The sequence below is a fragment of the Bos grunniens genome, chromosome 13 (assembly GCF_055505025.1).
Source record: "Bos grunniens cultivar Pamir isolate PY7600 chromosome 13, Bosgru_T2T1.0, whole genome shotgun sequence".
NCBI classification, from domain to species: domain Eukaryota; kingdom Metazoa; phylum Chordata; class Mammalia; order Artiodactyla; family Bovidae; genus Bos; species Bos grunniens.
This window is the reverse complement of record NC_141177.1, coordinates 39996381-40009988: the sequence shown is the minus strand read 5'-3', so window position 1 is coordinate 40009988 and position 13608 is coordinate 39996381. Positions and strand designations below refer to the sequence as shown.

The window sequence follows — 13608 nt, the reverse complement described above, 5'->3', positions numbered from 1 at the left end:
CTGTGTTTCCACCCTTATTCCTTTGTCCTTGGTTCCTTATGTATATATATATACATGTGCTTAGGTGTGCTTAGTCGCTCAGTTGTGTCCGACTCTTGTGACCCCATAGACTGTAGCACTGCCAGGCTTCTCTGTTCATGGGATTCTCCAGGCAAGAATACTGGAGTGGGTTGCCATTTCCTTCTCCAGGGGATCTTCCTGACCCAGGAATCGAACCTGGGTCTCCTGCATTGCAGGCAGACTCTTTACCAATTGAACTATAAGGGAAGCCCATATATATGTATATGTATATATACACACACACAAACATATATATATATTATATATATATATATATATATATATATATATATATATATATATATATATAGTTCCCCTGCAGCTGCAATAGGCATTCCAGGAACTCTTTAGTTTAAGCTTAGAGTTAAGTGGAACAGACACTAGTCCCCAGACAGCCCCCAAGTAGGTTGGAATACCACACATAAGGTTTTCTGTTATCACTCTGGATTGAGGGAGCAACTGGGAGCTCATCAAGGTTGCACTGCCCCAGGCAGGAGGAGGGTACAGGTGAGTAATACACGATGAAATTTCCTTCCATTCTGTTCTTGATTTTTCCTAATTGGCTGTTTACTTTGTTGCTGTCGATCTGTGTTTGACTGTTTTCCAGACTCCTATGAAGTTTTCAGGTGATTTCTCTTTCTTTTCTTGTCTTTCCATGGGAGAGTTCAGTCCTCCCACCTCACCATTTTGCCGACATCACTGTACATGTTAAATTTTGTCTTCACAACGTTCTCGTGTATCAGTGCATCACAATTTCTGTTACTCTTTCCAGATTTGTTGCATTTTAATTTGTTTATAGGTTTTTCATTTATGAATGATGTGGAGCAGTTAGTAAATTATGTAAAATATGTATCAGTGACATTATGAGAGTACCCTAAAAGTTATATAACTAGCTACAAGGGTTCAACACTCAAAGTCTCTTTGAACACTGTGCATGGTATCCTAAGGCTATTAATAATTAACTTCCAATAAGCACTGGCCAAAATGTCTCATTTCTGTTTTCTGTTTAGGATTTCAGTAGTCAGGTCTGTAAAGCATAGTAATTTTGCTGTGGGAAATATAAAAGGGGAAATTTATTTTCATTTGAAGTTTTGATTCTTTATTAAGGGGTAACATTTTGAAAAATGCTATTAAACACTTTCAGATTGTGTAATTTGTGTATGTGTGTGTGTTTGTACTGAAAAGTAGTTTTTTCAATTGATGTTTGATTGAGATTGGGCTTCATAATAATAGAAAATTAAAAATATTTATGTTGGAAGTTTCTAGTCTAACAAATAGTCAATAATTGCTCACCCAATCTCATCATTATATACTACGTGAGGTTACATTGATAAAAAGAATCAAACAAGTTAACTGTGGTCAATCATCTCTGACTCCATGGGTACTGGTTTAATCATGCTTCTCCTACTATGTCTCTGCTAACACTGGACAGTGCAGCTCGGGTGTTATGTTCTTGTTATTTATAACATTTGAAGGGAGAAGAAAAAAATCCCAGTCTGCTTACTCAGAGGAGCAACAGACAATGGATCTCAAAGGCCAGAAGGTGAAGCTTAATGATGGCTACTTCATTCCTGTCCTGAGATTCGGAACCTATGCACCTTCAGAGGTAACAGTACAGGTTGTGGGTTGAGATATAAATAGTAGTGGATGTGACATGAGCAGAAGGGACTTGGGTTGTCAAGCACTGAGCTCCTGTGTGACTCTGGGAGGGTCATGTGGTTCCACCAACCAGGCTAGAACCATGTCCTCTGAAAGAGGAGAAAGCATTCAGCCTTCATTCTGCATCATGGTCTGAAGCTGTGCTTACCTGCAGATTACTCTGGGTTCCCCTCCAGTTTCCATCTCTTTCCCAGTTTGGCAGAAGAGGTGAGACTTGGCCATCAAGATCACTGACTGTCAGCTGCTTTGTTTTGAGGGGGATTGCTATGGTGGGGTTTCTCTGTATATTTCATTAGTTCCAGAACACTTTCCTTCTTCCAAAAAGACATGATCCAGAGAAGCATTTGAGGTGGAAGGTCCTGAAGATGAGGTGACTGAAAAATAATGGGAGAGAATTGCTTTTCTACTGTGGGATACCTGCTCAGTGCCAGGGCAGAAACACTCCAGCTATATTTTTCCCTGTACTTCTCTTTCTGCTTGGAAACTTCTTCTGATGGGAACTATAGTATCATTTGAGTGGGGAGGAGGATATAACTGAGGGGATATCACTGAAGGGATAAACCACACTCTTACAAGCCAGGTTTTGCAATGTATTCTTGGGTTTCATTGTGTGTTTTTATTAAATATAGTCTGAAGTGCCTGGGCATAATTCAGGCTAGTGGACAAGTCTTTAGAAAGGAAGGCAGAAAGTTGGCTGTCCGTCTTGTCTTTAGAGCATGTAATTGTCCTTAAACTTTGAGTCTTGTCTTTAGAGCATGTAATTGTCCTTAAACTTTGAGTCTCAGTTTTTCATCTATAAAACAGATAGAAATATCCAGAGACATTTTGGAAACAGAAGACAGGACTTTGTAGGACTCAGGGGGTGAGGGCGAGGAAGGGTCCAGGCTGTCAATGAAATTCACTGGTTCATGGCTCAGTACATCCCCAAATGTCCGAGCATTTAAGAAAAACCAGGAGCAGACACAACAGAGGGAAGTTAGACCAAATATCTATCTCCTTGAAATAGGAAAGATTCTGAATCACATAAAAAGAAACGGAGGACTTGTACTGGAGAAGGATTCCAAATGGGTCGCAGCCGCAGCCGTGCCCCACGGAGGGAGCGGAGGTGGTCCCGGCCCACATCCCAGGAAAGAGAACACAGGCGCCAAGAAAGGTCCCGGTTCCGGGAGCAAGATCAGAGAAGCCGCTCTCGCGCCCCACCCCGAAGGCGTTCCAGGTCCCCAAGACGACATAGATCTACATTTTCTCTTCTCGACTGAAAGAGGAGATGAGGAGAAGAAAGAAAGAAAGAGCAAAGAACGTCAGATAACTGAGAAGGACTTAGAGGGCAAAACAGAGGAAGAAATAGAAATGATGAAGTTAATGGGATTTGCCTCCTTTGACTCCACGAAAGGGAAAAAGGTGGATGGCTCTGTAAATGCCTACGCCATAAATGTGTCTCAGAAGAGAAAGTATAGGCAGTACATGAATCCATAAGGTGGATTCAACAGACCTTTGGATTTCATTGCATGAACTGAAGTGTTGAAGAATGATGTTTTTTTCCCTCATCGTGATCAGAACAGTGGATTTTTATATTTAATATGCATCAAAAACAGGATCACAGTCCTTCCTCCTTGTAAAGTAAGACAATTTTATTTATGATGTGTGTAGTTCACTTACCCTGCCTCAAAAAAAGAGAAGTTAAATATTACATTTTTTTCCTTTAGGAAATATCGTTTGGGGCAGTCATCAACCCCATTTTTTTTGTCCTTATTCCTATGGAAACTGTATACGTTTTTCTCTTGGATGCTCTTTATGACTTTTTAAAATACATAAAAGTCATTTGGAAGTAAGTTTCTCAAATAAAGCAATACTTTCTAAAAAAAAAAAAAAGAAATGGAACATTTATTAAGCATTATAAACAAAATAATTTTGCCATTTGTAACCACACAGATGAACTGGGAGAACATTAAGCTAAGTGAAATAAGCCAGAAATAGAAAGATAAATACTACAGGATGTCTTTATAGGTGGATTCTCTAAAAGTGGAAGTTATAGAAGCAGAGAATAGGGAAATGGTGACCAGAAGCTGGTGTCAAGGCTGGGAAAAATGGAAAGATGTTGGTCAATGGTATAGACCTTCAGTTATAGGATGAATAAGCCTGAACAACTGGTGTATAGCACAGTGACTATAGTTAAGGATAATGTGCATAACTTGAGATTTTGTTAGATTAGATTTTAAGTCTTCTTACAAACAACCTTAATAGTTAGCTATGGGAGGTGATGGATCTGTTACCTAGCTTGATTGTGGTGATTATTAACTATGGATTCTTATATGAGAACATCACTTTGTACACCTTGAATAGATACAGTTTTATTTGGTGCATTCTGTGTGGTTTCACTGGTAGACAGAAGTCTCAAATGCTTGCACTTGGTTTCTTGCTGCTTTTACCAGGCACCTTATATCTTTGTATATAAGTATACATCTCACAATATAAATGCTACTCATGACTACAACTTAATGAGTCTTTTGGCTTCTAACAGCAAATCACTGAACCTGGAGGTGTTCTTGGGTCCTCTGAGGTCAGCAATCAACCACTGGTTGCCTGGGGTTGAAGGGTTCCTGGGTGTCCATGGAATAACTCACCAGGAATGTTCAGGGAAACTTTCATGGGTTCATCACCACACATATAGAACTAACCAAAGGCACAGAGCAAAGTCAATCCTTGGGAAGATCAAAGCTTGTACCTTAGCAATCTCTTAATCATGTGGATATTCAACATTTTTGTTTATGTAGACTGCTAAGAGTGAATCTCAGGAAGTCACCCAATTTGCTATAGAGGTTGGGTTCCACCATATTGACTGTGCTCATGTGTACCAAAATGAGGAGCAAGTTGGCTAGGCCATTTAAAGCAGGATTGCAGATGGTACTGTGAAGAGAGAAGACATATTCTACACTTCAAAGGTGCTATGCATGTTGTGTGTGAACATCTATGAAAGTGATTGTGCGAAGGTGACAATTATATAATAGGATCATTTGTTTGGTGATCTATGCTTATTGGTAAATTCCTAAAGTATTAGAATTCCTTGGTGGTTCAGTGGTTAAGACTTGGTGCTTTAATGACATGAGCCCATATTTGATCCCTGGTCAGGGGAGTAATATCCCACAAATGTCACAGTAAGGCAAAAAAAAAAAAAAAAACACCTGAAGTATTATTAATAAAACTTCCATTCTTTAATCTCTACAGCTTTGGTTAACTTCCCTTCGACAAGAGTTGGTCTGACCAGCCTTGAAAAAGTCACTGAAAACTCTTCAACTGGACTATGTCCATCTCTATATTATTCATTTTCCACTGGCTGTGAAGGTTGGAAATATGTGTGATCACATCAATTTTATTTCTTGTGTTAGAATGTGCATCATTGCATGGATTGTTGCATTAAGGTTTGTCTTAGTAGGTTGAAGGGATGATTACAGTAGAGTAGAATCTCCCAAACAATAATTTGTGATCATCTTTTTACTGAGTTTCTTTGAATCCCTTACATGCCTCCCAGAGAAAGGAGTTAATAATCTGAGAGTCTGTGCCAGAAAAACCTGAGGAAGTAGAAGCAGGCCAGTTCTGCACACAGTCCTGAATATGACTCCTGGGTCCCTGGGGATTTCAAGAACCAAGAGTTTGGTGCAGCCGTGGTGAGCATGACACTGCTTTACATTGAACATGATGAGTTTCTCTTGTCTTTCACCCTTTCAAATTGAGCATATTTGGTGGTGCTCCCTCTGCGTGCGTCTAAACTTTGTTCCTTTACAAGGACTTGGGAGAGATTGCCTCCTCTCTTGCCTGACTTCATGATGAGGTTTGTAGACTGCACTTAGCCGTTAAGAATGGTTTACTGAGAACTCTTGATTTCAAGTTACAAAAAGCAGTTCAAACCATCTGATGCACAATAGCTTAGTGGACTATGTAGATGACAAGTCATAGCCACAGACAGATTGGGGATTTGCAGTACTCTTCAGGAATGTCTCCTAATTTCTACTAATTTCTACGCTTTATCAGGATGTTACTCATGGTTTGCTAATTTTTTCTGAAAATTTTCTACTGATGGCAAATATGACCTTGGGGCAGCTCAAGGTCCATGGCATGAACATTTGAGACCCTTGATCTTCCACAATGGTCTCAAAGACCACTGATCTTTGAGACCTTGATCTTCCACAATCCGTACCAACTTAAGGAGAGTCTTGCTGGTTCATGTGCCTGCCCTAAGGCGTCTGATGCTCAGAGGGAAAAGGAAATCTGATTATCTAGCCCAGGTCAAGTTTGAAACTTTTATTCTGGAAATAAAGCCATGTAACTTACTGCTATTCTCAGATCAGAGATATTTCAAGAGGGAAGTACAAGAACCGACAAAATTCACAGAAGTCACTTGAAGTCCTTTTTTAGGACCTAGAAAAATTGTACTTATTACAACATGTATTGAGTGTAAAAAAGTAGAATAAGCTTCCCTCCTAAAGACCTTGCTTACATCTCCATATGCAATCACTTTGCAAATAGTATCTACAAAGTTGTAAACCTACCTCATGTAGGTTTAATCCTGGGTGCCTGGAAGCCTTGCTAAATGTGGAGAAATTATTTTGTACATGTCTAAAATGACTGCTTCTATTCCAGCCAGGGGAGGAATTATACCCAAAAGATGAAAATGGAAAACTGATACCTGACTCAGTGGATCTCTGTCGCACATGGGAGGTGAGTTCCAAGAGTAGAGAGTTAAAGGAGGAGACAGGAGAGGGGAAACCTCCATCAATTCTTCTGCCTGTGAGCATGGGCTGTGGGCCATCAGACTCAGCAGTTCATGAACTCTAAGGGATGTGATCCTGGGGTTTTGTGGGGAGGAAACCATTGCTGAAATGTTCACAGAGAGGAACAGAGGAGGAGAATCTGGGACAGTGAGACAGATATCTATTTCCTTCCATGTGATATGTGTTCTCCAGGGTTTTCCAAGGAGGAGATGGCAATTCTTCTTTTTGTGTCATGCAGCAGTTCATGAACTCTAAGGGATGTGATGCTGGGGTTATGGAGAGGAAACCATTGCTGAAATGTTCACAGAGAGGAACAGAGGAGGAGAATCTGGGACAGTGATTTCCTTCCATGTGATATGTGTTCTCTAGGATTTTCCAAGGAGGAGATGGCAATTCTTCTTTTTGTGTCATGCCATTCTTCCCCTCTTTCCTTCTTGATAATCAATGCTAATTCTTCTGGATGACACTTTTTACAGATATTTTTTCAGCTTTTATTCTTGTTCTATTGCTCATTCCAAGTGATTTTTCAGCACCCATCCGTCTCCAGGCCCTGGAGAAGTGTAAGGACGCAGGGCTGACTAAGTCCATCAGGGTGTCCAACTTCAACCACAAGCAGCTGGAGAATACCCTAAATAAGCCGGGGCTCAAGTACAAGCCTGTCTGCAACCAGGTGAGCAGCTTGGCTCCTCTCCCTCCTGCTCTTTACAACCTCCTTCTTGCCCTGGAGCCTGATATCTGTCTGTCCTCTCCTCCTGTTCATACGACCTTTGTGGGTCAAAGGATACTAGAGAGCAGAGCCTGTCTGGACTTTGTGAATGAAATCTATAACGATATCTCTGATAAAGTCTGGGTAGATAGGTGTGGAGGATTTCCTCGTAAACTGTGGGTAGAATCCAGAGCTAGAGGAAGGAGGCATTTCCCTGGGATGGAAGGATAACCAGACTGAGGGTGAAAGTGGCTTGGAGCGAACTGCAAGCAGGAAGGAAGACCATGAAAACCTGGAATGGATTCATGTTGAGGTTTGACAGAAACCAGCAAAATCCTGTAAAGCAAACATTCTTCAGTTAAAAATAAATTAATTAAAAAAAACTGGAATGGGAAGTAATAAAGATACGAATCAGCTGAGATGGGTGTTAAGCGTTTGTGTGGGGTTCTGTTGGCTGAATCCAAAATCTTGGTGGCTCAGCATTTATGAGTCTCAACAGGGAGCACAGAACAGAAAAATGTGCTGGAGATGATGGAAATCATCCAGGTTAGAGGGTTAATTTAAAGGCTCATGGTGATGCTAACATTACATGAAATATTTACTCAGAAGCATTTACTCAAATGTAGAGCCCACCTTTTGATTATTCAGTCTTAGACTGGTTTTCCCATCCATGTCTATCATAAAATTAACTGTATAAACACACTTTTTTCTATTTCTCTCTTGGTGTTGATATTTCCAGCTTACATCTTTTTCTGTCACATTAATAATACCTTTCCATATAATCTGACACTCTTCTCTGTTGACATTCTACAGGTGGAATGTCACCCTTATCTCAACCAGAGGAAACTGTTGGATTTCTGCAAGTCATATGATATCGTTCTTGTTGCCTATGCTACCCTGGGTTCCCAAAGACTAAAAGAATGGTATTGAACCCTAATGAAGACAACAAGTAGTTTATGTAAAATTCAATTTTTGATAAATAGTTTAAATCATATATTACTCAGATAACTCATAGGCACAGGGGATAAGCAGGGAAGGATGGAATGAATCCTTCTCTTTTATCTTCCCATCACCCAGCCAATTTTTCTACATTGTATTAGATTGTTGACCCATAAATAACAAATCTCTGCATTAAAATCAATATATAATCCCCCAGTTGAGACCAGAGACACAAGCTCATATCATGATTTACTTATTTATTCAACAATGAACATATTTCTAAAAATACATGTCTAAACCTCACATATCTTTTATCTAAAATTGGGATAATAATATGTAACTTCCAGGTCTATCATGATAACAAATTTCAATATGAACCATTTTTGTAAACATCTATAGAAAATTGCATAATATAAATAATATATATAAATAATGATGAAATGAATAGTTTTGGACTATTCAACTTGTATCAATACCTGTGAAAAGTAACAATTAAAAAAAAATTTTCCCAGTCTTTTTCCATCACTGTTTCTTTTTGTGCCATTGTACAAACTTTAGAGCTATGAATGGAGAAAAACAACAAATGAGAATTAAAAAAGGAAAAAAAAATCCATGAGTTTGGGAGTTCTGGTCTCACTCAAACATGCATCCAAATGACTGGGAGAACTTTGTAAACACAGATTAGGAGGTGCCACCATTGAAGTTCTGATTCAGTGTGTCTGCATTTAAGCCGGGAATTTGTACTTCTAACAAGATCCCCAGTAAAGCTGATGGTTTTAGTACATGGACCACGGTTTGAGAAGCACTGGTATAGAGTGGACATACTTCATCTGTTTGGTGAAACTACTCACAAACTGAGTACTTAGTCTCAGCTCCTCAGCATTTCTGAATTTCCTTCCAGGGTGAACCTGAACCTGCCCGTTTTCTTGGAGGACCTGGTTCTTTGTGCCATTGCCAAAAAGTACAAGCAAACCCCAGCTCTGGTTGTCCTTCACTACCAGATACAACGTGGTGTTGTGGTTCTGGCCAAGAGTTACAAGAAGAAGCAGATCAAAGAGAACGTACAGGTGATGAGTTGGGGCTGTGGGCAAAGGGGTCCTAAGGAATATCCTTCATTCTTTGTCTCTCTCTCAAGACTTTCCTTGAATCAAGACAAGTTACCAGTTCTTCCCCATGCATGAACATGTTGTGTGTGTTCCTGGTGATTTTCTCCTCCTGATGTGGCAACAGGAGAGGTGGCATGGCTGCAGAGGGTTCAGGTTGGACAGAAAACAGAGATTTTAGTTTCAGAGTTATGTTAGCCATTTAATCTGTCATCTTCTGCAAATGACATCTTATTTTCTTTGTTATCAGTTGATGAAATTGCAATATGTGATTTTTTTTAGACCATTTGAACTGCTCTAACAAAATATCACAGATTGAGTGGCTGAGAAAAATTGAAATTTATTTCTCACAGTTTTGAAGCTGGAGATCTGAGTCAGGGTTCCTGTGTGGTCAGGTGAGGGCCCTCATCCAGGTCACAGGTTTCTCTTTGCATCTTAATATCATGGAGAGGGCAACAGAGCTCTCCCAAGTCTCTTACATGAATATGCTATTTTAAAATCTCATTCGTGAGAGCTCCACTATCATGACCTTTCAAAGGCTCCATTTCTAACAACATCAAAATGTAAATTTCAGTTCAGTTCAGTTCAATCGCTTAGTCATGTCTGACTCTTTGTGACCCCATGGGCCACAGCATGCCATAGCTCCCTGTCCATCACCAACTCCCAGACTTTACCCAAACTCATGTCCATTGAGTCGGTGATGCCATCCAACCATCTCATCCTCTGTTGTTCCCCTCTCTTCCTGCCCTCAATCTTTCCCAGCATCAGGGTCTTTTCAAATGAGTCACCTCTTTGCATCATGTGACCAAAGTATTGGAGTTTCAACTTCAACATCAGTGCTTCCAATGAACACTGAGGACTGATCTCCTTTAGGATGGACTGGTTGGATCTCCTTGCAGTCCAAGGGGCTCTTAAGAGTCTTCTCCAACACCACAGTTCAAAAGCATCGGTTTTTCGGCGCTCAGCTTTCTTTATAGTCCAACTCTCACATCCATACATGACTACTGGAAAAACCATAGCCCTGACTGCTGCTGCTGCTGCTGCTAAGTCACTTCAGTCGTGTCTGACTCTGTGCAACCCCATAGACGGCAGCCCACCAGGCTCCCCTGTCCCTGGGATTCTCCAGGCTAGAACACTGGAGTGGGTTGCCATTTCCTTCTCCAATGCATGAAAGTGAAAAGTGAAAGAAGTCACTCAGTCATGTCCAACTCTTAGCGACCCCATGGACTGCAGCCTACCAGGCTTCTCCATCCATGGGATTTTCCAGGCAAGAGTACTGGAATGGGGTGCCAGTGCCTTCTCCGATGGCCCTGACTAGACGGATCTTTGTTGACAAAGTAATGTCTTTGCTTTTTAATATGCTGTCTAGCTTGGTCATCACTTTCCTTCCAAGAAGTAAGCGTCTTTTAATTTCATGGCTGGAATGACCACCGGCAGTTACTTTGGAGCCCAGAAAAATAAAGTCAGCCACTGTTTCCCCATCTATTTGCCATGAAGTGATGGGACCAGATGACACGATCTTAGTTTTCTGAATGTTGAGCTTTAAGCCAACTTTTTCACTCTCCTCTTTCACTTTCACTATAGTTGGACAGAAAACAGAGATTATAGCTCCAGTGCTATGTCCCCAATTTATTCTGTCACATTGTACACATGATATCTTATTGTCTTTTTCTCAATTGATGAAATTGCATTATGTGATTTTTTTAGGCCATTTTGTGTGTTTTAACAAGATACTACACACTGAGTGACTGAGAAAAACTTGAAATTTGTTTCTCACAGTTCTGAAGCTGGAGGTCTGAGATCCGTGTGGTTGGGTGATGGCCCTCCTCCAGGTCACTGGCTTCTCCTTGTATCTTAACATGGTGGAGGGGTCAACAGAGCTGTCCCAAGTCTCTTACATGATATTATTTAAATCTCATGCATGAGGGCTCTATGATTATGTCCTAATCACCTCTCAAAAACTCCTTTTCTAACACCATCAAGATGTGAATTTGGGGGCACAAATGGCAGTGATCTTTAACCTCCTAATTGTGGTTTTATCTTGTATTTCCATGAATACTATAAGGTTTTACTTCACACATTTAATCTCCTTGAGTTTCTGCTGTTGCAAAGTTCCTGTTCAAGACTGTGCCTATTATTGCTAAGATGTCTGTGTTTTGATTTCTGTGTAGGAGACCATTATTGTACCTTAGCATAGCTGTACAGGAAACTCTCCCCAGAGAGTTAATGCAGAGAGAGATCATTTCTGCGTCTCTTGATTCTGTGGTTTGACAATCAGCCAGCACTCAGCTAAGCAGTTGTCCTCTAGGCTGGGCTTTCTTGGGCATTTGCAGTTCAAGGCTTTACCAGCTGGATGTGACTCTTGTTAGAGGAGCCTGCATGCTTCTCTGTATATTTTTTCATATATATTTAGCTAGACTGTGACAACTATCTCAGCACAGCCCTATGATCCCAAGTCAGTCAGTCAGTTCAGTTACTCAATCACGTCTAACACTTTGCAAACCCATGGACCTCAGCACGCCAGGCTTCCCTGTCCATTACCAACTCCTGGAGTTTACTCAAATTCATGTCCATTGAGTCGGTGATGCCATTCAACCATCTCATCCTCTGTTGTCCCCTTCTCCTCCTGCCTTTAATCTTTCCCAGTATCAGGGTCTTTTCCAGTGAGTCAGTTCTTTGCATCAGGTGGCCAAAGTATTGGAGTTCCAGCTTCAGCATCAGTCCTTCCAATGAATACTCAGGAATAATTTCCTTTATGATTGACTGGTTTGATCTCCTTGCAGTCCAAGGGACTCAAGAGTGTTCTCCACACCATAGTTCACGAGCATCAATTCTTCAGCACTAAGCTTTCTTTATAGTTCAACTCTCACATCCATACATGACTATTGGAAAAACCATAGTTTGACTAGATGGACCTTTGTCAGAAAAGTGATGTCTCTGCTTTTTAATATGCTGTCTAGGTTTGTCATAGCTTTTCTTTCAAGGAGCAAGTGTCGGCAGCAGCCTTCGGGAGTGCGGCTGTGCGCCTGCGCTACGCCGAGTTCGGGAGTGCGGCTGTGCGCTTGCGCGGCACCGAGTACCAGCGGGCAGTTTGAATTTCGCTCCCGGAGAAAAAAAAAAAAAAAGGAGCAAGTGTCTTTTAATTTCCCAATTATGATCCCAAGCCAGGGAGTAGGAAAAAATCCTCTTCATGTCTAAGCTGAAAATGCACCATTTCTTCTGGCAAATTTCACTGCCCAATGCAAGTTATGGGTCAGGCCAAGTCAAGGGTCAATTATATAGTCCCCTGAAAAATTGTTTTGTGTTTGCATTCAAATTTGGTTCTGAAATACACCTGGAACTGATTTTCTAATATGATATAAAATGATTACCTATTTTTTTTTATTTAAATGGAAATCTAAGTGTCCATGTTTTCCACAGATTTTTCACTGCCAACTCTGTCATATATCAAATATTCATAAATACATTTCTGGCCTCTCCCTTATATTTAACTATTCAGTTTTCGGTACTCTATTACAAAAGTATAAATTAAGTCTTGCTTTTCAGAATGGCATATTTTTCTTCTTTAAGGCTATCTTGATTGCTCTTGACTAGCTATTTCTTATTTCAAACTTAGTATCACTTTACTGAATTTCACAAAATAATACGTGTTTAAGTCTTTGGTTCATATTGCACTGAAACACATCACTTTGGAGAAAATGAATTTCTTGACAAAATTGAGCTTTCCATTTCAAAATTATGATATGAATTTTTAATTATTTAGGTGTTCTTTAATGTCTTAAACATTTTTCATAACTTTCTCCACAAAGGCATTTACATAAAGTTTTTTATATTCAATCATAGGGAATTACTTTGCCAACAAAGGTCCCTCGAGTCAAGGCTATGGTTTTTCCAGTGGTCATGTATGGATGTGAGAGTTGAACTGTGAAGAAAGCTGAATGCTGAAGAATTGACGCTTTTGAACTATGGTGTTGGAGAAGACTCTTGAGAGTCCCTTGGACTGCAAGGAGATCCAACCGGTCCATTCTAAAGGAGATCAGTCCTGGGTGTTCTTTGGAAGGAATGATGCTAAAGCTGAAACTCCAGTACTTTGGCCACCTGATGCGAAGAGTTGACTCATTGGAAAAGACTCTGATGCTGGGAGGGATTGGGGGCAGAAGGAGAAGGGGACAACATAGGATGAGATGGCTCGATGGCATCACCAACTCGATGGACATGAGTTTGAGTGAACTCCGGGAGTTGGTGATGGGCATGGAAGCCTGGTGTGCTCCAATTCATGGGGTTGTAAAGAGTCAGACATGACTGCGCGATTGAACTGAACTGAACTGATAGGTAATGAGTACGTTTGATATCAGATTATTGAATAGGTTTT

The 13608-nt window shown here is 40.5% G+C and overlaps 1 protein-coding gene across 1 annotated transcript; it reads left to right on the top strand.

Moving 5' to 3' along the window:
* The first annotated feature begins 373 nt into the window (after positions 1–373).
* LOC147360792 (aldo-keto reductase family 1 member C3-like) lies at positions 374–13399 on the top strand. Its single transcript, XM_086331121.1, has 7 exons — positions 374–567; positions 1536–5384; positions 6358–6435; positions 7019–7158; positions 8008–8117; positions 9035–9200; positions 13080–13399. Exons 3-7 carry the CDS (start codon positions 6429–6431, stop codon positions 13155–13157), a joined length of 501 nt encoding a protein of 166 aa, XP_086187247.1. The 5' UTR covers positions 374–567; positions 1536–5384; positions 6358–6428; the 3' UTR covers positions 13158–13399.
* The last annotated feature ends 209 nt before the right edge of the window (positions 13400–13608 follow it).

Excerpts from the sequence above, each read along its gene's own strand:
- LOC147360792 (XM_086331121.1), top strand. Across the intron at positions 8,118-9,034 it reads TCCCAAAGACTAAAAGAATG|GGTGAACCTGAACCTGCCCG; the intron begins GTATTGAACCCT and ends ATTTCCTTCCAG. Across the intron at positions 9,201-13,079 it reads AGATCAAAGAGAACGTACAG|GGAATTACTTTGCCAACAAA; the intron begins GTGATGAGTTGG and ends ATTCAATCATAG.